Below are 24,255 nucleotides of genomic sequence, written 5' to 3' on the forward strand. Positions count from 1 at the left end.
TGGGATGGCGTTTTACAACATTCTCGTTACTAGAAAATGGACACAGGAGCGTTTAGGGGCAAGGAAGCATGGGGCATGTGTGTGCTACTTGCCCTCAGAGGGTTCACGAGGAGATGCGTGGGTGTGCATGTGGGCAGAACAGGGCTACAGGCGTACAGGCGTTCTTTGTACGATTCCTATAACTTTTATTTGTTTGAAATTATTTTCAAATAAAACATTTTAGAAATACCAATAAAAACAAATTCCTTTTAACTGAGTAATTTCACTTCTAGGAATTTAATTGACTGCCACCAGGGTGCAATTTATGTTGTAAAGCCGTGGAAATAACCCAAGAGGCTAGGCCTTGGGGAAGGTTTCCATGAATTAGTTGGGGGATGAGGAGCCAGTGGCGGGGTTGGGCATTTCATGGGGGAGGGGCACATTCGAGGAGCTGGGGGGAGCAGGTCTCCGGAAGGCCCCCCCAGGGCTGCTGAATGGCCTGTGAGATGCAGAGGGGGCACCTGATGGGGAGGGCCAGTGGCTCGTGGCTGGAGACAGGATTGGAAGGAGGTCAGGAGCAGATGCAAGACCCCAAGATAAAGGTCCCTTCAGGGTCCAGGTGAGACACCTGGAGGCTTGGCCTCTGGCTGTTGGTACCTGCTAGCGAGGCCCATAGTGACGGGCTGGGTCTGGAAGTAGGACTCCCCACTCATGGGGAGGGAGGGGAAGTGGTGTCCAGAAGGGGGCGCTGGGGGCAGGGGCCCCAAGAGTTGGTTTTAGCCTAAACTGTCAGGGAGGCCATGCGGGCAGATCTCGGGCCCAGAGCTGCTCAGGGGAGGAGTCAGGGCTGGGGAGAGAAACTGATTTAGGGGGCGAGCTTTCACTTTCCTTTTTCGGCTTTTCCCTGTTTTCCAAATTTCCCACAATTAATATATGTTAACGTTGGCAGGATTAAAAAAATCCCTTAGGCAATTAGCTTGATGAATTACCAGGTGGGTATCAAGACAGTGGGCACCCAGAGGGGGCTTATCCTGGTGAACAGCATGAAAGGAATGCCCTCCCCTCCCCCCACACAGTACCCCACATTTCAGCCCTCCTATTGGCTGTCCAGGAGGGTGAGAAGTTTGGGGTGCAGGAGGTGCAGCCCATGGAGCATGTCCGGCAGACGTGTGGGTGCTGCCCCTGCTGGAGCATCTCCCTTCCCAACTCCAGCCCCACCCGCCAGGCACACGTGTAGACATTCATTACACACACATGTGCACATATACACACATGCGCACACACGCCCCGGAGCCAGCTCTGACCTGGGAGACATCAGCACTTTCTGGAGCAGGTTCTTTGGGATTTTCCGGAGGTGGATTTGCCTCCCCATCTGGGGGACCAAGTTCATTTCCAGCCACTTCTCACAGGCCGCGATGAGCGGCTCTTCCTTGTACTGAGAAGGCAAGAAAAGCCAATAGATAAAGGAATCCCTGAACTCTCTGCGCCCTCTGCTGGACAGTGACGAGGCTGCCCGTGTGCTCTTGGGAGTGTCTGGTCTCAGACGTGCTCAAACCTTCTCTTCAAAATAGATAAACTGAGGTTGGTTCATGATTATGCCTATTTTACTGATGGAGAAACGGAGGCTCCAAGATTCTGCCTCTTGGCTATGGTCACCTGAGTAAATGCAGAGCTGGGTGGAAACCCCGGCGGTCTGACCACAGGGCTTGCACACACTGAATTCTCTGGACTGGTCAGTGACCAATGGCCCCCGGGGTCCACCCCAGGTGGAGTTCTAAGGCTGGTGGTGAGCGCATACCCGAAAAGGAACGTCCTGAGAACGTGGCAAAGGTCTTGGGGGACCAGGGCTGTGGGCAGGGGCTGAGTACGTTTTGCATGTCTTCGGGGCTCCGGCCCCTGCCAGACCAAGGAGCACCTCAGTAATGCTGACGAAATGCAGAGACGCCCCCCACTGAGTGGCTGGCTAATTATGGAGGGAGCAAAGGGAAGGACAATGAGCCGTCTTTGACAAAGTGGGCGTTCACGACTTTCTCAGATGCAGGGTGCTGCACAGGCTGATGGTGCGTGAACCGGCCGAACTTGCCTGTGTTAGTGGAAGTGGCCGTGCGAGGCTGGCACTGGGGGCCCGGGGTTTGGACTGGAGGCACACCCACTGAGACACTGTGTCATCCTGGCCACAGCGCTCTCCTCCTTGGCTCCCCGCTTCCGGGTTAGGCCACGCCCTTCACTCCCAGTGCCGACTGGGCCCAAACTTCGCTGGACTCCAATGAGACTATCCTGGGAGGCTGCTGTTTTGGTGAGAAANACATCAGCACTTTCTGGAGCAGGTTCTTTGGGATTTTCCGGAGGTGGATTTGCCTCCCCATCTGGGGGACCAAGTTCATTTCCAGCCACTTCTCACAGGCCGCGATGAGCGGCTCTTCCTTGTACTGAGAAGGCAAGAAAAGCCAATAGATAAAGGAATCCCTGAACTCTCTGCGCCCTCTGCTGGACAGTGACGAGGCTGCCCGTGTGCTCTTGGGAGTGTCTGGTCTCAGACGTGCTCAAACCTTCTCTTCAAAATAGATAAACTGAGGTTGGTTCATGATTATGCCTATTTTACTGATGGAGAAACGGAGGCTCCAAGATTCTGCCTCTTGGCTATGGTCACCTGAGTAAATGCAGAGCTGGGTGGAAACCCCGGCGGTCTGACCACAGGGCTTGCACACACTGAATTCTCTGGACTGGTCAGTGACCAATGGCCCCCGGGGTCCACCCCAGGTGGAGTTCTAAGGCTGGTGGTGAGCGCATACCCGAAAAGGAACGTCCCGAGAACGTGGCAAAGGTCTTGGGGGACCAGGGCTGTGGGCAGGGGCTGAGTACGTCTTGCGTGTCTTCGGGGCTCCTGCCCCTGCCAGACCAAGGAGCACCTCAGTAATGCTGACGAAATGCAGAGACGCCCCCCACTGAGTGGCTGGCTAATTATGGAAGGAGCAAAGGGGAGGACAATGAGCCGTCTTTGACAAAGTGGGCGTTCATGACTTTCTCAGATGCAGGGTGCTGCACAGGCTGATGGTGCGTGAACCGGCCGAACTTGCCTGTGTTAGTGGAAGTGGCCTTGCGGTGCGAGGCTGGCACTGGGGGCCCGGGGTTTGGACTGGAGGCACACCCACTGAGACACTGTGTCATCCTGGCCACAGCGCTCTCCTCCTCGGCTCCCCGCTTCCGGGTTAGGCCACGCCCTTCACTCCCAGTGCCGACTGGGCCCAAACTTCGCTGGACTCCAATGAGAATATCCTGGGAGGCTGCTGTTTTGGTGAGAAAAGGCCATTCCCTCCCCGCGCCCCTCNAAGCCAATCCCCCCCCCCCCCCCCCCCCCCCCCCCCCCCCCGGCACCCTGTCCGCCCCCTGCCATACCAAGATCAAAGTGTTTCTACTTTGGGGGTGTTCAAATGTCCTTTTCTAAATAAAATGGTTTTTCTAGATTGTTCGCTTGGCGAAAGAAAACGTTGGCACCCGTAGTTGGCAACTTCAGGTAGGTATGCCAGAGTGGGGCCTGGTGCATGACCCAGAGTCTGGGTGCCCTTGCTGTGCCCTAGGAGCCACCTGCCCTGTCCGGGCTCTTCTCACCTTGCAGCCGGCCAGGTAGAAGTTAGTGATGTTGCTTGGGCTGAGTCCATCGACCATCATGGCCACGCACCTGCACAGACAGAACTGCTGTTCCCCAGGCCCCCAGGCTGCTCCCGGACCCGCCGCCCGCCGTCTCCCCAAGGGTCTCATTCAACCTCATTCAATGTCAGCACAGCCCTTCCTGGGGAAGGAACCTCGGTGGAGGGATGTGGACATTAGGCCAGAGGACCCCCAGGGAGGCCAGCAGGATCCTCAGGCCTAGGGGAAAGGCTGGACCACAGACGGGCAGCTGGATGGAGGGGCGATTCTGACTCTGATCTTTGTTTGACCTTTCTCTCTCCTGGACATCTGCCATGACCACATGTAACATTTGTAAAATTAATGCTATTTACACGACAAAACAAGGCCCTCTCGGAAACGAGTGGGAAAAATGAGGCCTAACAGTGATGGGAAAAGTCGGCCTGTCTTTAAACGACCAGTTTTGGGGCGCAGGACTAAATGGAGAGAGGCTTTTTCCGCCAAAGGGGAGCACAAGTAAAATTGACAAGCACGGCCTGGGTGCTCCTGGGACGTCACTCTGCACACCCGAAAACTATCTCCCAGGCATGGAAATCCCTCCACTTGTGTTTCATTCCTGTGAGTCAAGAATCCTTGCTTAAAATGAGCGTGTTCCTGGGGACATGGCTCAGCTGTGAGCTGATAGTGTCTTACCTGGCTCCTTTGCGGACTCAGAGGAGTCTGAGTGCAAAGAAAGCCCAGATGTCCAGGCCCACGGAAGAGTAATGCTCCATGAAGTGGGTCAGCAGGCTCCCCTCCCGTCTGTCCCAGGGCTGGCCCTGCATGGGCCTCCCACATCCCCTCACCTTTGAAACAGGCTACCAAACCGGAGAACGCGAGCAGAGGCCAGCACCCCCAGCACGTCATCCAAGTTCATGTCCACCTGGCTCAGGTAGAGGTTCTTCAGTGCGGTGGCAAAGCCTGGGGAGGCAGCATCCGAGAGAGAGGCATCAGCACGGGGCTCTGCACCCTGAGTATCTCACTCGAGGGCACTCTCCCTGCTGGGTACTCCGGTGTCCGCTTGCTGGGTGGCCAGAGATGCCATGAGAGGCAATGTACCTGCGCTGACCAGGGCATAGCCGCTGCCTGGGCTCCCAGCATCCCCAAAGGGACTGAGGGTGAAGTGGAAGCAAACAGCCCCTGTGGAAAGGATGCTCCTGTGAGCCAGCCCCCAGAGTCTGTGCCCCAGGGACCCTCTCCTCGGCAGGGGGCCGCGGCCTTGCAGGTGGCTGCCCAAACATGTGGGGGATGCCACGTAGGTGCAGGGCGGTTGGTGTCCGCACCCGGGATGACATACAACTCACAGCAGACCTTCCTCGGAGCCTGGGGTCTTCGAAAAGTATACGAGCTCCTCCTGGGAAGGGCACGGCTAATTTGGTGTTGGGTTGGCCAAAAAGTCTGTTATGCTTTTTTCCATATGATGGCTGTAGTGGCACTTAGGTATCTTTTACTTCATGCAAAACAATTTTGTTAGATTATATTGTGACAGCTGTCATACCAGTGTGCATTTAAAAACACCCAAATTGGCGAATTTTTGTGCAGCCATTTTAATACTGAAGATGGAAGAAGATAGACAACAGTTTGGCATCTTATGCTTTATTATTTCAAGAAAAGTAAAAACGCAACTGAAACAAAATAAGATTTGTGCAGTGTATGGAGAAGGTTCTATGACTGATTGAACATGTCAGAAGTGGTCTGCGAAGTTTCTTGGTACTATTGACATTTTGGCCAAATGATTCTCTGCTGTGGGGCTGTCTTATGCATTGGAAGATGTTTAGCAGCGCCCCTGGCCTCTACCCACTAGAAGCCAATAGAAGGAGACAGCGACACACTCAAAGTATCCAAATCAAGAAAGTTTTGGTGAAAATGGGAAATGTGTCTTTCATTTTACAGGAAAAAAACGGCATGGACTTTTTGGCCAACCCAGTAGTCTAGACACTGGGCTCCTGTGACTGGTGGCAGGGGACAAGGTGCGGACCAGTGTACTCGGAGGACAACTGGCCCGACCAGGGTTTGAGGGACCATCTCCTGGTCCATGACAGCACGTGACAGGTCAGTTAACCAGGAGTCTGTTTCTAGGTGGTCAGCGTGGGATGGGAAGGGGGGTGAGCCAAGGGGAGCTTCCCGGGGGAGAGGCCTTGGAGGGTCAGGGGTGGGTCTGAGAGCTTCCCTGGGCTGTGTGGCCCTGAAGGCATGTACATTTCCCCTGAGTCTGCTGAGGAGCCTGCCTCCTCTGTGTCCCTCGTGCGTCTGTGCCAAGGACAGGCCTGTCTCTCTAGCAGCATCTGGCCTTCTTGCGTTTCCCCAGGTTGCCCCAGCCTTCCTCCCGCCCCCCGCCCTGCTCAGCTGTTCATCAGAAGGGAGCACCGGGCACAGCACTTGTTTGCCGCGTTGTATTGTTGTTCGTTTGCCTTAGAAGTCTGGGAGGGCTGCATCCTCTGGAAATGAAGACGGGGGCACATTACCGATTTTGGTGACCTGGGGGTCGTTGATCTTCAGGGAGATGACCATCTTCTTTACCAGGGCTGTGTTTTTGCTCTTCCTAGGTGACAGCACTGATAAAGGAAAAGGGGGGAGGATGCATGGGCGTGACCGTCGAGACCCCATATCAGGCTCCCCTGCCCTTTGTGTGAACTCCACCCTGGCATGTAGCTCACTGTATTTTGTTTGCTTTTGTTTGCTTGTTTGCTTAGTGGATGCAGGTTTGAAATGAGGACTTATTTGGAAATAGTCGAGTCACGAGAAGTTGCAAAACTAGGGCAGAGTTCCTGGGCTCCAGCTTCCTCAGGGAGCTGGCCCTGCGGTCGGTCGTCAGAAGCGGGAATAAATGCTCACACCACACTTGGAATGTTTATCCCTAGCCCTTCCCCCCCCTTCCCTTTGCTCCCCTTTCTCTCCTCAGGCTGCCAGCAGTTTGAGGGGGAGGGCAGGGCCTCAGCGTCCTGGGCACCACCAGCCCCTGGCTCACATCTGCTTCGAAGCAGGAGCCCCGCGACCACCTACTGAAGGGCAGCTGAGACATCCGCCCGGCTGCTCTTGAAACTGCCCCCCAGGTCTCCAAACAGACAACCCCCGTCACCATGCCTTCCAGGAGGAAGGGAGGGGACAGTGCAATTCAGTGCCAGCCTCCCCCATCCACTCGGAGTCATTCTGAAATGCGAGTGACCATACACAGTGCTTCAGGTCCCCAGGGCAGACTACCCCATCTGCACAGAGCCCAGGCCCCTTCACCAAGCCCTCCCACCAGCCTCCTGCTCCTTGGACCCCCAAACCTGCCCCCTGGTGGTTTGTTCCCCAGGACAGACATGGGGCTCCCTCCTGCCCCTGCTGACCCCTATGGTAGGCAGCGCTCCACGCGCCTTCCCCCAGACGGGCCTGATTTTCCCTCTGGACGAGCCCCTGCTGTCAGCACCGCCTGCTCTTGAACCACCTGCTGCCTGACTCTGTGAGGCAGGCACAGTATGTGGTTTCTCCACCACGCCATCCCTCAGACCCGGCACAGCCTTGCATGCTGGCGCTCGGCAAACACCAGTGAACAAACGGGATGAATGGCTTCCACCACCAGTGCCCCCGGCCCAGTGAGCTCCAGGCTCCAGGTGATGAGAAACAATGCGAGCCAGAAGCGGAAATGCCTGCCACACTCTGCAACTACAAGGACCGTGGAAGAAAGAAAAAGGACACAGAGAGCCATTTTCCTCAGGCTGCAAGGCCACCCCGCCTTCCCTCACCACGTTTGCCCGTGGCATGCTCTTATTCAGCAATTACTCACTGAGCACCTACTAAGTGCTGGGCCTCGCTCCTGGTTCTGGAGCACTTTCCTCTTCTGGGTTTCTGCAGTCCCCCACCCTCAGGCTCTGTTCTCTTAGTCACCTGCCTCTGGGGCGGTGAATGAGAGGATGCACTGAGTGTCTGACACATAGTAGGCCCTCAGGGGGTTAGTATCAGGTGCTATTTATCATGCTTCGTCGTCTCTGTGGGTGGTTAAGTTCCTAGCCTAATGCCTGGTGTGAGTTGAGCACTCAGGGCCCTGGAAGGAGGAAGGTGCATATCAGCTGGGCTGGGTCCCAGACGTCCCCTGCCACTAATCCCCCCAGGCCAGCAACACACAAGGTCTCCAGGACCCAGGAGCAAAAACCGAGAGATTCATAGGCAACTATCACTGTGAGATACATTCCGATTTCAAAGGCACACAAAGGCTGCCCGGCTGGTTGGCTGAGCTACTTGCAGAGTCATCCTATAAACCCAAAGGTCACCAGTTCGATTCCCAGTCAGGGCACACACCAAGGTTGGGGGTTCATTTCCCAGTCGGCATGTGTGAGAGGCAACAAAGCCATATTTCTCTCCCTCTCTCTCCCTCCCTCCCCCTCTCTAAAATCCTTGGGTGAGAATTTAAAAAATAATACGAATAAAATAAAGGCACACAAAGGCTCTCACTCTCATCTCAGTACGGTACCCACTGAGAACCATGGAGACTCAAGTCCTGGGCCTGGTGCCATGGCTGGTGCTTGGCAGGGCGACGGGGGCTGCAGGGGGAGAGGAGCCCTGAAAAGTGGCGACAGTTCTGGCACTGGGTTCCATCTGTGCAGCCACCCCAGTGTCCCCAGTCAGGTCCAGCCTCCAGCAGGGGTCTGGTTAGGGCGGCTGCCTTAGTGGGGCCAAATCTTGTCTTTTAAGTGAGGTTGCCCCAACACATTCAAGGTCGTACTGTTAGTGACTCCCTTCTTCCTTCCAAAATTGTCTGCTTTTCAATGTGCTCATTGTCTGGGTCTCTGTGGCCTTTTCACTGGCTGCTAAGCAGGAGCTCTGACCTGGGCACTGGGGACGGGGAAGGAAGGGTTCTGTCCAGTCCTGAAGACTCTGGGACAAAGGCTTAGAATGGCAAAGAGGCCCCTGAGTGAGCGCAAATGTGGGGACTGGCGCAGCCCCCAGTCAGCTGGGAAGGGCTGAGTCACAGGTCTGTGGCCTGGAGGGTTCCAGCAGGCAGCTTGGCCCCCCCTCCAGGCTTGAGGCCCCCGTGACTGGGGGCTCCAGCAGCCTGTCTGGCTGCAGAATAACAGGGCTCTGCTGTCACGTCCTGGAAACGTGATCCCTTCCTGGCTGGCGTGCCGGCTGGCTCTAGCAGCCTTGACTTTTTTTGCGGCACCTGCTTTGCTTACGCATCGTCTTGCGGTGACGCCACCTCCGTTACCCAGAGACATCGGCAGGGCTGCCAGAAGCGGAGGCTGGGGATTATTAGGATCAAACAAGGAGAGAAAGAAAGACAGAAGTGACCTAAATACTTTCTGGAATGAGGCAGAGTTAAGAAAAGAGAAGGGAAAGCAAAGGAAAAGTAAAATCCTTGTACACGGGCGAACCTCTGACCATAATACTTGGGACCAAGCAAACCCCAGCTGTCGGAACGATGCCTCCCTTCCAGAAAGCCCGTCGGAGCACTCTTCTCGGGGAAGAAGGTGGAGACCCTGTCCTCGCTGGCAGGGCAGGATTGGGTTTTTTTGGAGAATAACAACAGATGTGACTGAGTACTCACCACGTACCTGGCATTGTCCTGGAACTTCACAGTACTAACCCCTTCTAGTCTTTACTGCAACGTAGAAGGAACCCCCCACTTTGCAGATGAGGAGACTGAGGTTAAATCCGTGATGAGGACATACCATGGGCCAGGCTCTAACTGCAAGGGTGACCTCAGCCCGCAAGAAGTCGGACAACCAAGGGATCTCTCACACCGGATGGCGCTGGAGGCCTCCTGCTGGCACAGCCAGAGCGTACCTGGCGGGAGCTGCACTGCCTCCCTCACGGAGCTCCCTTTCAGGGCTGCGAGGTAGAGCTTGCTCAAGGTCTCGGACTGGAAAAGCTGGGGTGGATGGAGCTCCCATTTGAAGCCCAGGCATTCGAGAGTCACAACTGTGGAGAGAGCACAACACTGAACAAGCCGTTCACGACACAGCAGCCTGAAGGGGCATCCGCTCCCGCCACGTGCTCCTCCATCCAACCGCAGCACCGAGCAGACGAGTGGGCAGTGGCTTCACTAGACCTTTCAGGCACAAAGTGACAAAGTCGACAGTCGGGGCCCCGGGGAGCTTACTGCCTCCCAGGGGCTACAACAGGCAGGCTCAGGAGGTGACACAGGAAGTGATAACCACCCAAGAGGGCAGCTGACCAGTAGCTGCAGGGGTTCAGAGGTTCACAGGCTGACCTCCAACTTGGGGAACTGGAAGAGGCTTGATGGGGCAGGGATGCTGGCTGGGACACTTTTGGGGGCCTCACCGTGCCATCCCCCCATTACAGTTTCTTAGCTGCAGCTCTGTTCATGTTTGGGGCCAGACAGCTCTCTGCAGTGGGGCTGTCCTGGGCACTGAGGGATGCTTAGCAGCACCTCCAGACTCTACCCACCGGGTGTCAGTGGGGTGACAACCAAAAATGTCCCCAGATATTGCCACATGTCCCTGGGTGAGCAAAATTGGCACCCAGTGTCCTGTGGAAAACTACTGATAGCAAACAATTGGTGGCTAATTATGACTCACCTGAAAGGCAACAGCCAAGTGCATGCAGTACAGTAAAAGGCCCGTCACCAGGGGACACAGCTCACATGGCCTCACTTTCCTCAAGGGAATGGGGACCATCAGAAAGGCAGGTCACAGACTGTAAGGGGGAGTCTCCCCCATGGGCAGTACAGACAAGTACAGGAGAAGAGACTTTGAGGGGGCAGGTGGAGGGTGCATGAACGCCAGGCCAGGTAAGGCACAAGAAGCTATATTTAAGAGGGCTCAGCAGGACAGACCTGTTAGCACAGATCTGGGGGGAGGGGGTGGTGCTCAGACGGACCCCCAAAACCCTAAATCTCAACACCAGACAGGACCAGAGAGCCACGAGCCCCACCAACTTATTTCTTGGCCTTGCCCTGGTTTTGACCGCGTGATCTTGGGTACCTGTTTCATATTCTGTTAGTATTATACTTGTTATTTACCATGTCTATGATAGCGCTTGGTGCTGGGGTTTAGAACCTGGGTTTGTGCCTCAAATCTTGGATCGCTGCAGGTGACGGTCCTGTTTTGCCAGGTTAGAAAGAACCCCGCCCTGTTAGGGTGCTTTAGGACGGAGCAGAGTTACAGATAAAGCGTGTCCCTTCCCCAGAGGTCCACTTCCCCTTTCAGGATGGCAGGTGTGTGGCAGTTGTCACAGACATGGTCTCTGACATGACCTCTCAGGCTGTGGTCAACCAGAGTTCACAAGCAGGACAGACTCAGCCCCTCCCGGGAGGGAGGCTGGCTCTGACCTCGCCAGCCACCCCCTGGGGTGGGGTTCATCCGAAAGAGGCCCTTGAAGGAGCTGACCTGTGCAGGTTTCCCGTGAGGCTCAACAGGCCTTTTCCCCACTGGACAGACCTACTCTGGTTCTTGACGGTAACTCAGAAAAGTCCTCTTGGACAAGCGCGGGTGTGACATCATAGTCACTGACTGGCTAGAATGGAAAAGGACAGAGAACAGAAGCCCTGAGCTCGCCAGGACGCCTGTCTGGCCTTCCGACTCAAAGCCTAGTCATTCACATCCGCACGTCCATCTTTCTGGTGGTCTGTCTTAGCGTGGGAAGATGTGTTTGCCCAGCTTGGCTTCATTCATCACACATTTGACAAATGTTTACCTGTGACATGTTAGTGCCTGTGCAGGGGGCAGGAACCGAAACTCACAGACCAGGGATGTGACCTCTAGTCTCGTTTTCTTCCATGGGGACCACAAAGTGCCCCGAGGGCAGCGACACTCTGACTGAGTCCAGTGGTGACGAGAACTCACCTGTGTCCCTGCTGGGGATGGCCTTGGCCTTGTCCTTCAAATTCTCAGAGAACTTGTTCTGGACTTTTGGAGTGGATAACCTCAAGGAAAAATAAAAACAGAAGGTGCTGGTGTTACTACTGATGTTTTTCTCCAGCCGCCACCTGGGTGGCTACAGGGTGAGTGTCCCTGCAGTGGCCATTCAATCATCTGTCTGTATCAGGGGACTTTCCTCGGGTTGCCCCTGTCAGCTGGTTAGACCAGCTGCAAACTTGGTCTGACCGAAACTCGGGTTCCTGGGTTTCACACGGGTTCGTGTGTGGGAGGGCCTTAGTGGGAGGTACCCGAAGCTCCGTGTTGCTGCCCAAGTAACAACCTCTTTTGAACAATGCCTGGTACATAGTAGGTGCTCCATAAATATCTGCTAGAGTAAGGAAGAGAAGGTTCTGGGCATTCCTTGGACGTGAATTCACAAATACCACTGTTTAGGGGCAACATGCTTCCCCCACCCCCCGTCTCAATGTGTCCAAACCCGACCGTGGATTCTACCCCGAACCCATGCCTGCTCCTTCGTGGCATTTGCCTGTTTCAGGAACCGCCTGCAGCCTCCCGTTTCCCAGAGCAGCGTGCCAAGGGGTGTGTGGCCACGGATTTGATATCTTTTGAATTCGTCCACCTCCCTTATTGTTATGACCTCTGTCCAAGTCCTGATCACTTCCCTCTCATCCCTGTAGGCCTCCAGCCCCCAGTGGGCTCCCCTGCGATGCACACCCCTCCCTGCAGCCCCAGGGCCCATCTGGAAGACACAGCTGGTCTTGGCTGACCCCCGCTGAGGTCCTTCAGTGTCCCCCCCTTCCCCCGCTCTTCAGCCCGGCTAAGGAGCACCTGCTGCCCCGCGGCCTCTGCCCTTGTCACTTTGTCTGGAGAGGTAGGGCTAGTGGCCCCACCCTGCTGCGCACCTGGCATGACCCCCCTTGCCCTCCTTCCACGGTGTCCTGGGGTGGCCTTCCTACTCACATGTCCCCCTCACCAGGCTCTGCCTTCCACAAAGACAGAGTTGGCGTGCGTTTACCACTGTCACCCCAGCACAGCCACCGTGTGGGCACTCAGCGAGGGCCTGCGCCGTGAGTGAGTGATTTACAAACATAAGATGATTTTCCACAAACACTGTAGCCAGCCGGCTGAGCAAGAAAACGAAGCAAAGTCTGAGTCACACATTCACAGCTTGAAGACAGTCATCTCAGGAAAGCCAACCGGCCAAGCGACACTTGATGAGCACATCTCGTCACCGTCACCTTCGCCGTGCTGTTTTCTAGGACCGCAGGAGCCCCGTGGGCCAGGGTGCGCGGTGGGGGGCTCGGGTGCAGGAACCTGCGTCCAGAGCGAGCTCAGCCACCTGCTGCCCTTTCCAGGGGGAACAGCGGCTCCTGGTGACTCAGCCTCGAGGCCGAGTCAGTTTGCTGACCACTCTGCCCAGATCCCCAGCCTCTGGACGGTGATGAGGGCTGGGCTTGTTTACATAGCAGCAGCCTGGGAGGGGGCGCCTGGCCCAAGCCAGCCCCATCCCTTTGCCAGCTTGGGTCGCACGTCTGGGAAGAGCTGGCCAAGGGGAGGCGTTCAGACCGCGATCTCAAAATGGAGCAGCGGACTTTGGAAATTATGGGGTGATGCCCATGAGCTCAGCGGCCCTCACAAACATCGGTGTCATCGGCGGAGCTGGGAGATTCCAGACAACAGAAGTTCTGACACTGGCCGGTGTCACAGCTGCCCGCCCAGATTCACCAGGTCTGAGGGCAGGGGTCATATTAGGAGCAATGGCACAGTTAAGGGAATAGATGGCCCCTGTGACAGGTCCTGCTAGCCATTTGAGACTAAGTGGCCGGGGATGAAGTGGCAGGTGGGGAGCTTGGAAGGTGCTGTTAGTCTGGGGGCTCGCGCCACCCAGTTACGGCCCACAGTGGGGAAGTGAGACGGGAAACGGGAAACTCTGCATGTTCATACAGACCTCCCTCAGCAAACCATCCCAGGGGCTTCGGGCTTGCTACTTGCAAACTCCACTTTGACCTCCTGACCTTTGACTCAGAGTTTGGCCATATGAGTTTGCTTTGGCCAGTGAGATGTTAGGGATGACACATGGCAGCTGGCCTTGCCCTATTGCCCTCCGCCATTGCCAGGACAAATTCATGCCCAGGCTAGCCCACTAGGACAGGGATGAGGGGCTCGTGGCCCAGAGCCTGAACTGCCCGCTGTGCTGAGCCTGGGTCAGCTGGCCCCCAGCCGTGAGGGATCGGCCTGCTCGGAGTGCCTGGGACAGCCCACTTGCAGCGTCACTGAGCAGAGGCGGGTTTGTTGTGTGGCAGGCAAGGTGCTTTGGTTTGGGGACAGTGCTGAGAGGCAAAGTGAAATTTGGGGCTATTGGCTGGCACCCCAGGAAGACAGCACCGGGGCCAACAACTAAAACCACCACTCAGGCTGGAAAGGTAGCAGCTCTGTGCATTGAGCACCTACTACTTCCCGGGAACGGCGCTGAGCATTTTCAACGTACTGTCCAATTTGATCGTCAGGATAACTCTTCAAGGCAGATGCTATTATCACCACTTCACAGATGACAAAACTCAGGCTCAGAGAGGTGAAGCCACTGGCTAACGGTCACAGAGTAGTTAATGGAGGAGGAGGGATTCCAATGTTGTCCGACACACGGCTTTTATGAGTCCTCAAGCCCAGCACAACTGCCATCATCCTCAGGTGGCCGTGCCATACCTCTCAGGCCACCCCCCCAGCTTAGCTCAGGGAGCCCACAAACCACATCCTGGAGAACATTGTTCCTGCTGCCCAGCTGGCCTCGTCAGTTTGCTGACCGCTTTGCCTAGGTCCCCAGGCCCAGGTCCACGCCTGCTCGCCAGCCTGGCCCCGGCGCTAAGGAACACAATGAGCACTGGCAAAACCCAAAGGTATTTTTGAGGCTCTAATCAAACAAAACACAAAATAAAGTCAAGATAGTTTAAGGCTAGCAGCAGCCAATGCAAAACTAGCAACTCACAATAGGACTTGGTTTTTCTAAGGTGGGGTCATCAGAGAATTAAAAAAAAAAAAGCAGGTGGACGTGGATTTGTTTGAATGTGTGTAAGAGAGTCACCCGTGGGGGCGGGGGCACCGGGGCAGCGCTGGCCAGCGGGGGTCGAAAGGGAAGATTCGGTACTTGCTCAGCAAACACGGAGCAAGCAGCTCTCCCGTGACGGCGATGCCCGGGGCCCCGGCCATGCACAGGTCGGCCTGGCCGTATGCTCAGAGAGCAGGTCCCGCCAGCTCCGGGAGGGCAGTGGGCCGAGCACCAGGAACGTGAAGTGTCCCTCCTGCAATGGGCTCCAGCTCTGCATCCCCAGGAGAGGAGACACAGAACTCGCAATATGAAGAAGTGAGGCTCTAGCCCCACAGCTCAGAATCCCCTGGGAGTGAGTGGGGAGGGGCGGCTTCCCGGAGGAAGCCAATCCCCTGGGCGGAAATGCAGACTCGTGAGAGGGTTCAGACTCAGGGTCAGGATGAGCTAAGCCTTGTTTGTCCACAAATGAGTTGCCAAAGTTACAATGATCCTGTTGGGGTCCCAAACACCCAAGGCAAAGAAAAAGCTAGGAAAAAAGTGGTCCGTCTCTCTGCGCGTCTCTCAGACGCACGCATTCTCAGAGGAAGTGTCACACGGACCCTGTCCCTGTCTACAAATGTGCCTCGTGACAACCCATATGCCTAACCATGGGCGCTGCCCAGAAGTGGGGTTCGTCATGCTGGGGTGCCCCCTCCACGGGCCTTTGACCTCCTACCTGTCCGGGTCCTTCAGAGTCCCGTCTGATTCTGTGCCCGTGGAGCTGCACATCGGGGAGACGGCCTGCAGGTCCCTGGAGAAGGGCCCTCTGGAGACACCCCGCTGGGTTGTGGGCCAACGATCTGGCGTTCCAACAGAGCACTGTGCTTTTTGGGGAACAAAGAGAGAAAATCCTTTCTTAACCTCACATAAATGCCAGCTCTTCCAAATAGTAGAGTAGAAAGAAAAGCAACACAAATTTTAAACGCTGGTTAGTGTTCAAACATGGCCAGTCCTTCTCCTGAGCCATCTTCTCCAGGCAAACGTCTTCCCCGGACAGCCGACTGCAAGCTACAAAGTCACTGGGAAGTTAGGGTTGAGGACAGGAGGCGCCGAGGCAGCCAGTCCGGGGGGAAGGTCGTTCCTTTGCCCGCAGCTCAGATGAACCCACCAGCGGGAACGGGGTTGGCCCCGGGAGCCTGCTCTCCAGTCCTTCTCCTAAAGGACGATCCGGGGACACCACACTGGGGGGAGCCTCTGTGGCGACCGTTTTTGTTTTTCGTTTGTGGTGAAATACACAGAACGTTAACTTCGCCCTTGTATCCGTTTCGTAGTGTGACTTTGGTGGCCTTTGGTACATGACAGGGCTGCACAGCCATCACCATGATCTAGTTCAAGGCATTTTCATGACCCCCAAGAAAGCCTCGTCTCCCAGTTCCCCCGACCCAGCTCCCGGAAACAGCTCATCTGCCCTGCCTCTGTGGCCGTTCTGGGCATTTTATGTAAATGCTGTCGTACAGTGTGTGGGCTTGTTTATAGGGCTTCTTTCACTCAGCAACAATGTTTTCCTGTTTCATCCATGCTGGAGCGTATGTTGAAATTTCCTTCCTTTTTATGGAGCAATAATATTCCACTGCGTGGGTGGGCTACCTGTTCCGTAGCCTTTCGTCGGAGGTGGACACGCGGCTTCTCTCCAGCATTTAGCTACTGTGCCGCTCTGGGCCTTTGTGTCCACATTTCTGCTGGAACACCTGCCCGCAATTCCTCCGCACATGCGCCAGGAACGGAACAGCGGGGGCCCTGGGCAGGGGCTTCTGCTCAGAGACACTTTTCCAGCCGTTCCCTTCAGGGAGCAGTAGAATACGTGGCACGGATGTGGACCTCAGACGCCCGGGCTCAAGGACACCTGGCCAGAAACAGTACACGGCAGGGGGACCCACAGGAATGGGTGCCCTCGGCCCCGAGCCACCGCAGGTGCCGGCAGCACAGGGCGGGCAGAGCAGGTGCCACGAAAGGGAAGACCTGAGTTCAAATCTCATTGCACCTGACTGGTGGTGTGACACTGGGAAGGTCATTTAACCTCCTGGGCCTCCCAGTCCTCATGCATCCAATGGGAATGATGACCATGATCATGAGGATGAGGAGGACGGCGGTGCTGGTGGCGGTGGTGGCGGCGTCGATGTAAACAAGAGAAAATAAAATTAAGTTCGGGGACTATGCCTTAGTGTTGTGCCTGGGATACGGCGGGTAGCTGAAACCCTGGAATCTGAACCCCGATAGAGTGTGAGGTGTGAACAATGACACCGGCACTCCGACATCCTCTTCCCCACAGGCAGGACCTGCCCCTCGCGGACACCTGGAGACACAGCTGCACCCGGGAGCTCCGGCGCCTCCCCATCGCCTGCCTCCTGAGAAGCCGAGCTACTGGGCTGGCCAAAAAGTTCCTTCGGTTTTCCCGTACGATGGCTCTAATGGTGCTTTGCTGTCTTCAACTTCTTTTGAAAAAAATTGGTGAGACTGTACTGTGACAGCTGTCATATCGGTGTGCATTTCAAAAAAAACTTGTCAAAACTGGTGAATTTTTGTGTGGCCATTGTACTACTGAAGATGAAAGAAAATAGGCAACATTTTTGGAGTATTATGCTTTATTATTTCAAGAAAGGTAAAAACGCAAATGAAAGGCAAGGATAGATTTGTGTGTGGAGAAGTGAATGGAGAAGGTGCTATGACAGATCAGACACGTCAAGAGTGGCGTGCGAAGTTTCGTGCTGGAGATTCCTCGTGGACGGTAATGCTCCATGGTTAGGTAGGCCCGTTAAAGTTGATAGTGATCAAATTGAGACATTAATTGAGGACAGTTAATGTTAGACCACGTGGGAGACAGCTGACATACTCAAAATATCCAAATCAATCAAGTTACTGTGAAAATGAAAAAATGTGTCTTATTTTACAAAAAAAAAACCAAAACAAAAAACCAGACTTTTTGGCCAACCCAATACTTCCTCGATTCGACATTCTCAGGAACAATAGTGGGGATGACCTGGAGGTGGGTGGTGGGGGGGTGGTGGAGAAGCACATGGAAGACAAAGGGGGGAAGTTTACGATTTCCCAAAGTTTCAAAGGGTCTCTTCAGGTTGTTACGGAGGAAACTGGCCCAAAGAATCTATATTTGGCCATAAGAGTAACAATGAGTAAAGCCTCGAGTGTGGGTTATTATTTACCAAATCAAGAGAACATGTAGTTTTTTAAAAGGGCACCAGCAGGCTGAGACCCCTCTGCTACTTCCCGGGGAAGGGGCTCCGATGAAGTGCTTCCTCACCTTCCCTCAGGGTTGGGGACCAGAAGTGGGCGGTGGGTAGATTGATCACGTAATGTGCTACTTGCATGGGCCCCAGACCCTCTGCCTCCCAGCCTGGAACCCCCAAAGCCCCTCCGGGCCAGGTCCCAATGGCACCAGTCTCAAAGGAAGGAAAGTGTTCTCAAGCAGACAAAGACAGCCAGCCCACTTACCGTTCTGAAGCCTCCTCACCACCCTGAGAGCCTTCACAGGAGAAGCCTGGACAGCAGAGGCGTTCTCATTTCACTTGTGCCCGTGTTACAGGTCGGGGGAGGCCTGTCCCCCTTCGGGGGCTGAGTCCTCAGAGCGCTTGTGACATCTGGGGCCACGGGTTCCTTTTCTGGGCCAAGGTGCGTTGGCAGGGGGGCTTGCCTTTGGTTCCCTGGGGTTGCTGTGGGCACCGTGGCAACGTCAGGGAAGGTTCCGAGCATTTCCTGTTCCAGGCCTGCTTTCAGCACGGCTGGGGCTGGGGGCTGGGTGGCAGACACAACCACTGGGCGCCAGGCAATGCCTCCGCAGCCTGTCCTTAGGGGAGTGGCATCGCCCCTGTTTCCTGCTGTGACAAGTGCCCTTAAAGCACGGGGTGACAAGGAAGATTCTGGAAAATGGCCGCAGTGAGAATCAGCCCCCTAATCCTCAGGCCTCCTCCCTGATATGAGAAGACTGAATTAGAACAGTGACTTTCAACCTTTTTCATCTCGTAACACACACAGTTACTCAAATTCTGGGGCACACCAAAAAGGTCTTTAGCCGATCTGACTAAGGGAAAAGAGGTCAGTGTGTTTTGAAAATTCTCGTGGCACGCCAGTTGAAAATCACTTGAGTAAGAGGTCCTTGGGCCCCTCCCAGCTTCGGCGTTCTGGGCGCTGGATTTCCACCTCTGGTGTCCAGCAGTGGCTGGATGAAAACATTTCCACAAAAACCAGAGAGTTTTACACTATCCAAAGCGATGCCCACCAATTGATAGGCGGTTTTTAGTCTGCTGTCTCCAGGAACTAAGAATGGCCTGAGTCAGGGACAAGACCGAGAGTCTCCCCTCCAGGGATGTGAGTAGAATTTGCAGTGTCCCCAGCAGCTGGGTCTGCAAAGCTGGGGCCCTGGACTGGGGGGAGATGAGGGGGCTGCATCTATTACACCTGAGGAACTTGGTCCAGGAGCGCCCTGGGCCCCCCGCCCCAGGGCTCACCCCAATCCCAGCCACAGTAAGGGAGTCTGGGGTCAGCACGGCTCCCTCCAGGCCCTTCACATGCAGCCTCTCCCGTAAGTCACACAGTGAAACAGATCCTCTGTCCACCTGTAGTCACTTCCTGGAAACAGAAAACTTCTATCACTGGGAGGCCCCCCTGGCCCCTCAGATCTGGGGCTCTACCCTCCTGACACCTGCGTTCTGCTTCGCAGAGTAGGTGGTGGCCCTGGGGTGTCCCCGAGGGGCCCAGCCACCAAACCCCGCCCTTAGGAAGTGTTCAACACACGGCTATGGACGTGGAGAATTGGGCATGCCCGTCCCCCCCCACTCTGTGCTCTGCTTTCGCACAGGGTGAGCACTGCATGTGTGTGAGGGTGCACAATGCCCACGTGCTCACACATGCACGTGTGTGTGTTTCTGTGTGGGTCACGGTCACATCTCAGCAGATGTCTTTGCACAAATGGACAGACTCACTCCCTTTTTGTTGCTTTCTCCCCTTCCACCCCAACGTTCCCAGCTACCTGCCCTGGAATGCAGGGCCCCGTGTAAGATTTCAATGAAAGGGTTTGAACTACATTGTCCTGGACCAGCGTGTCCTATGTATGCACCAGCTGGGATTCTCAGGTACTTACTCCCAAGGCACAGCTCAGAGCAGGCCTTGGGCGCCCTCTAGTGGCCACTCTAGGGAAGTGCCCGGAGTGCCAGGGTCCCTGTGGTTCCTAAGCAGGACCCCGGCCCCACCTTGGCTGGTACTGTCACTCCCTACAGGATCTGAGCTCAGGGACCTAGGACACTCAGCCCAACCCAAAGCCTTAACTGAACACACACCCCCATGGAGTTTCGGGCGCTGAGCTATTAGCCAAAGTCAAAGACAACAAGTACAAGTAAACGGAAATGGCCCTGGCACTCTTCCTCAAAGCCCTTTCCTGGCAGGGTCCTATGTGCGGGGAGGTGCTGTAACCCAGGGCCACAGACAGGTCAGAAGTCCTGGAGCAAGGCTTCTGGGGGCTCAGACACCAAACCGCATGGGCATGGCTCTCAGCGAGAATCCCCTTATACCAGAGTCTCCTGTGCCATGGTTACAGGGGAATGCCAGTGGTACGTCCACTTTCTTGAATGCTGCAGGGATGAGGAACTCACTGCCTTATCTGACTGCCCAGTCCAGCCCCCATTGTGGTGGGGGTCACCCATTGGAGAGGCAGTGGGGTACCCTGAAAAGACACCTGACTGCGACTCTGGTTCTGGTACAGAACTCTGGTTCTAGCTCTGTGACCCCGGACACATCCTAACTTCCGTGGTCTCATGCTTTGGACCCTACCCGGGCCTTTCCTCCCCAGGCATGTCACCAGTCACGCAGAAGACCCCCTTAGAGGAGGAACAAGGGGGCTGGAGAAGAGCCTCACAGACTCCCACACAAACCCCAGCACGGCCACTCCCTCGAGTGTTAAACCCTAGAAATGACACCTAGGCCTCGTTGTGTTTCAGCTCCCGGCCCAGAAAAGCAGCGAAACACCATGGCTGACATCAGGACCCGCTGTAGCAACTAATGACCCCTGCCCGGTGCCAACCACTTAGCAGAGGCCATGACCCTGAAAGGATACACCTGGAACGCCGATGAAGACGCCTTTTCCCTTTATGTTTATTGTTGACATTAGTGCAGGTGACCCATTTTCCACCCTCTACGACCCCCCTCCCTCCAGCCATCAGTCACCATGCTGCTGTCTGCATCCATGAGTTATGCTCATTGTGTTCTTTTACTGAGATCCTCCCCGAGACCTCCAGATAAAAGCCCTCAAGGCAAAGGACTCAGCACGCACTTCCTGTTGCGCACACCTGCGCCCTGCCCCAGACCCGAGGAGGGGGGAAACGAAGGGGTGTGGTCCCAAGGGGCACGTGGGTGAGGAGCCGGACCCTGAGCAGGCGAACAGGGTGGCTGCACTAGGCAGAGGTCGCTGGGCGGTGGGACGAGGGAGGCTTGGGGTCCTGGTGACCTGAGGGTGACGGTGGCACCAGGGCCTGGGTTTCTCTGCCAGATGGAGCCCAGGAGAACAGGCTGGACAGCACAGTTGTGTCTTTCTTCCCTGTGCTGCCTGGGGGCAGCCAAGGCCACGGGGATTCTGAGTTACAGAATAGACCCTCCCGCCCCTCGGGGGTGGGGGTGGCCCTACCCAGGGACAGCCCACAGCCAGGTGCCTGAACAGGAGGAAGGGCTTCGGAGCCAAGGGCCATCGGGGTCCCCGGTCTACTTTTTAAGCTTATACCCCACACGTCCTCCCCTTAAAGGTCCATCCACAGCCAAATGGCTGCTGCCTGTGAATATGTGACCTTATCTGGAAACAGATTACACCTTTGCAGATGTAATCGAGGGTACTGAGATCAGGCCACCCTGGATTTGGGGTGGTGTCCTTAGGAGAGAAAGGAGAGCCATGTGAGGCCGAGAGGACAGAGCCACGTGAGGACAGAGGCAGAGACTGGAGGGATGCAGCCAGAAGCCGAGGGTGCCAGGGACCGCCACCAGGAGCTGGGACTGAGGTGTGGCGCAGTCCCTCCCTCAGAGCCTTTGGAGGGGGCAAGCCCCACCTGCACTTTGATCTTGGACTTCCGGCCTCCAGAAGTGGGAGAGGATCAGTTTATGTCGTTTGAAGCCTGTCAGTTCATGGCCATTTGTCGCCACAGTCCTGGGAAATGAAGGCACTCTCCCACCCCCCACATCTCCGCCCTTCAACCTGGGGTCTCCGGGGAAGTCAGGAGCAACTGGGGAACCTCAGGGCAGGCACAGTTACCTAGTTTAATCTCCACAGCGGCCTGAGGACCTGCCTCCCGCTTTCTGATTCATGCAGAGGGGACGAAAGACCCTCCCAGTTGATCTGGACACACAGAGGGGACAGCGGGGGAGTGACAGCCCGCTGTCACTGAGCCAGTAAAGAAAAGTGGTTCTGCCCCCTAAGGTCAAAAAGACTGTAAAAACAAAATCCAAGCTAATTCAGTACATCCACTGAATTATTTAAGTAGCAAGTCAATACTTCCCATGAGTTTCTCTTCCCCACACAGCGCTGATAACAAAGGACATGTTCTTTAAATCTATGGACAAAGTCATGAGTCCAGACGGAGAAGGGGGGGAAGGCAAATCTGACAAGACTGAACAAACATGAGAAATGCCTCAGCCCTTCCCAGAAAATAAATCACAGCCACACGTATTGCCAAGATCCAGAGAAAAAAATTTATTTACAATAGAGAATTTCATTTGAGACATGCATTTTCTTTTTTTTTTTTTTAACAAATCAGCAAATGCAGATCAAGTTTACACTCCTTAAGGCAAGAGTCCCCGTGCAAGTTGCACATGTTCATATTAAATCCAAAAGCCGCTCACCCCGGGAACTCATGTACAGAGGGCAAGGCCAAGGTCAGCGATGTGTGTTTCATTAGAGAATCAGACAGTCTCCCTGATACAGGAACTCTGAGGTCAACTTGCTATGAATTTATACCAGGAAAAATGCAAACCAATAGCAAGAAATTCTGATCGTCTCCTTAGTACTGCATACAATCAAACCACCGTTATTTAGAAAGGGAACACAGCAGTGCATACGAAAAAGTGAGAACAGAACCTGCCCGCGGGACTGAAGGACAGCAGTGTGCCGACGGTCATATTGCACGCAACGGTCAAGTCCGAACATTTGGTTCAAAGTTAGCTTTTCCCCATTTTGGCAATCAGTTCATCACAAATCTTGGTGAGTTCTTCTATCTCTTTATTCTGCAAGTGAAGAAAAAAAAAAAAAACAAGATTGCTGAAATCTCCTGGTTGCTTTGAAGCCAAGCCAATCAGAACGGTCATTGGATTTTTAGGGGCATGGAGTCCTTCAGGCCTCCTGGTCCCCCTGAGAAATGACTTGCAGACAAATTATCTATCTACACCCCAGCTCTAGCTGTGTGACCTTGGGCAAGTCACTCAACTCCTCTGAGCCTTGTTTCCTTATCTCTAAAACGCAGATGACACCATCTGTCTATCTGAGAACTAAGTGAGGTCAGAAATGTGAACTGTCTCTAGCACAAGGACCCACACACAGTGAAGACCTAACTAGTGTTGGTTTTCTTCCCTTTATTTGCCTCTGAAGGATGTGGACACAGAATGATGGTTTGAGTGAGCTCTAGGTGGCTTTTTTGGGAAATGCCACCATGAGGGGTTAAGCCATTCTATACGAACGGGGATCGCTGGCATTATTCAGAAGATGCCAGTCGAGACAGTGCCGTGACCCAAGGGAGAGACGCAGATGGCTCAGGTGTTCCTCACGCCACGCCTGCCCTGTCCTCTAATTCCTCGTCCAGGGGAACCAACCACGTGCTGATCTCACACTGATGACCCGACAACCTCTAAGAAGGGGGATCGTCCCCAGAGGGACAATGCCCCCCGCAGCGGGAGGGGCTTAGCTCCCAGACAGGCTAGATGCTGACCCGATGCCAATGTGGCTGAACAGCGGACCTCAAATGGCCTTCTCTAAGGGGACTGGATCTTTCTAGTATCATGGGGACATTTTGCAGCCAGCTTTTCTTCCAGGTCTCCTGAGGCTGTACTGAGGCCCCTCCTTGGAAACTTGGAACCTCTGGAGACACATTCCAGCCCAGAGCCCTGTGTCCCATGTTCCTGGGTTGGGGCCCTGGGGCAACTCATCACTGTGCCGGGGCCTGGGGAGAACTGGGCCTCCTTCGTGGAGGAGACAGTCAGCCCTCGCCAATCCTGTGGCCAGTTCCCTGCAGGGAGAGAGCCCGCCCGCAGCACCCCCTCAGCTGACCTCCGAGAGTGTACGGCTCTGAGCACCCGTCGGAAGATGGGAGGCTCTTTGTGGAAGGCCACACCAACCACAATGCCAGAAATCACTATTCTAGCCACCGCGGCCGAGGCCGGGGCTGCTGATGGTGACTTTGCATTTTACTGGCAGCCTTGGCAGGCGCCAGTCACCATGCTAAACACACCCGGGGCACTGTGGTCTCACTCGGTTCTCACCACAGTCCCTTCACGGAAGCCACTGCCACGGCCACCCCCACCGTTGGTCGAGGAGGCTGAGGCTCAGAGAGGTGGGGCGTCATTCTGGTTGGAGGAGATGAGCACGGCACACACGTTCACGCCGGCCTGGCTCCTCTTTGGCGTTGCTATTGTACTCATTACATGTAACGTCTAGTGACTGGGGACCGACAGGTGTGAGCAGACCCCGTAGCTCTCAGTTCCTGGAGAGTCGCCACACAGCCTCTC

General features: G+C 55.2%; 2 protein-coding genes across 14 annotated transcripts in view; both read right to left on the reverse strand.

Moving 5' to 3' along the window:
- The window catches only part of BTBD16 (BTB domain containing 16), a 36,950-nt gene extending 20,763 nt beyond the window's left edge, over positions 1-16,187 (reverse strand). Inside the window, exons 1-9 of the mRNA XM_037059578.1 lie at positions 16,138-16,187; positions 15,227-15,316; positions 11,433-11,512; positions 9,412-9,546; positions 6,991-7,020; positions 6,111-6,170; positions 4,452-4,566; positions 3,589-3,658; positions 1,284-1,414 (exon numbers count right to left, since the gene is read on the reverse strand). Of these exons, the coding sequence (XP_036915473.1) occupies positions 1,284-1,414; positions 3,589-3,658; positions 4,452-4,566; positions 6,111-6,170; positions 6,991-7,020; positions 9,412-9,546; positions 11,433-11,512; positions 15,227-15,316; positions 16,138-16,187 (761 nt within the window). The remainder of the gene's footprint in view (positions 1-1,283; positions 1,415-3,588; positions 3,659-4,451; positions 4,567-6,110; positions 6,171-6,990; positions 7,021-9,411; positions 9,547-11,432; positions 11,513-15,226; positions 15,317-16,137) is intronic.
- Positions 16,188-22,280: 6,093 nt separating this feature from the next.
- TACC2 (transforming acidic coiled-coil containing protein 2) overlaps positions 22,281-24,255 on the reverse strand; it is a 179,725-nt gene continuing 177,750 nt past the window's right edge. For all 13 annotated transcript variants that reach the window (XM_037059592.1, XM_037059591.1, XM_037059596.1 and 10 more), the window contains one exon: positions 22,281-22,761. In XM_037059592.1, coding sequence (XP_036915487.1) covers positions 22,696-22,761 — 66 coding nt within the window. In that variant the 3' untranslated portion in view covers positions 22,281-22,695. The remainder of the gene's footprint in view (positions 22,762-24,255) is intronic.

The sequence above is a fragment of the Sturnira hondurensis genome, unplaced genomic scaffold (assembly GCF_014824575.4).
Source record: "Sturnira hondurensis isolate 20B ecotype Veracruz unplaced genomic scaffold, ASM1482457v3 Scaffold0011253, whole genome shotgun sequence".
Taxonomy (NCBI): Eukaryota; Metazoa; Chordata; class Mammalia; order Chiroptera; family Phyllostomidae; genus Sturnira; species Sturnira hondurensis.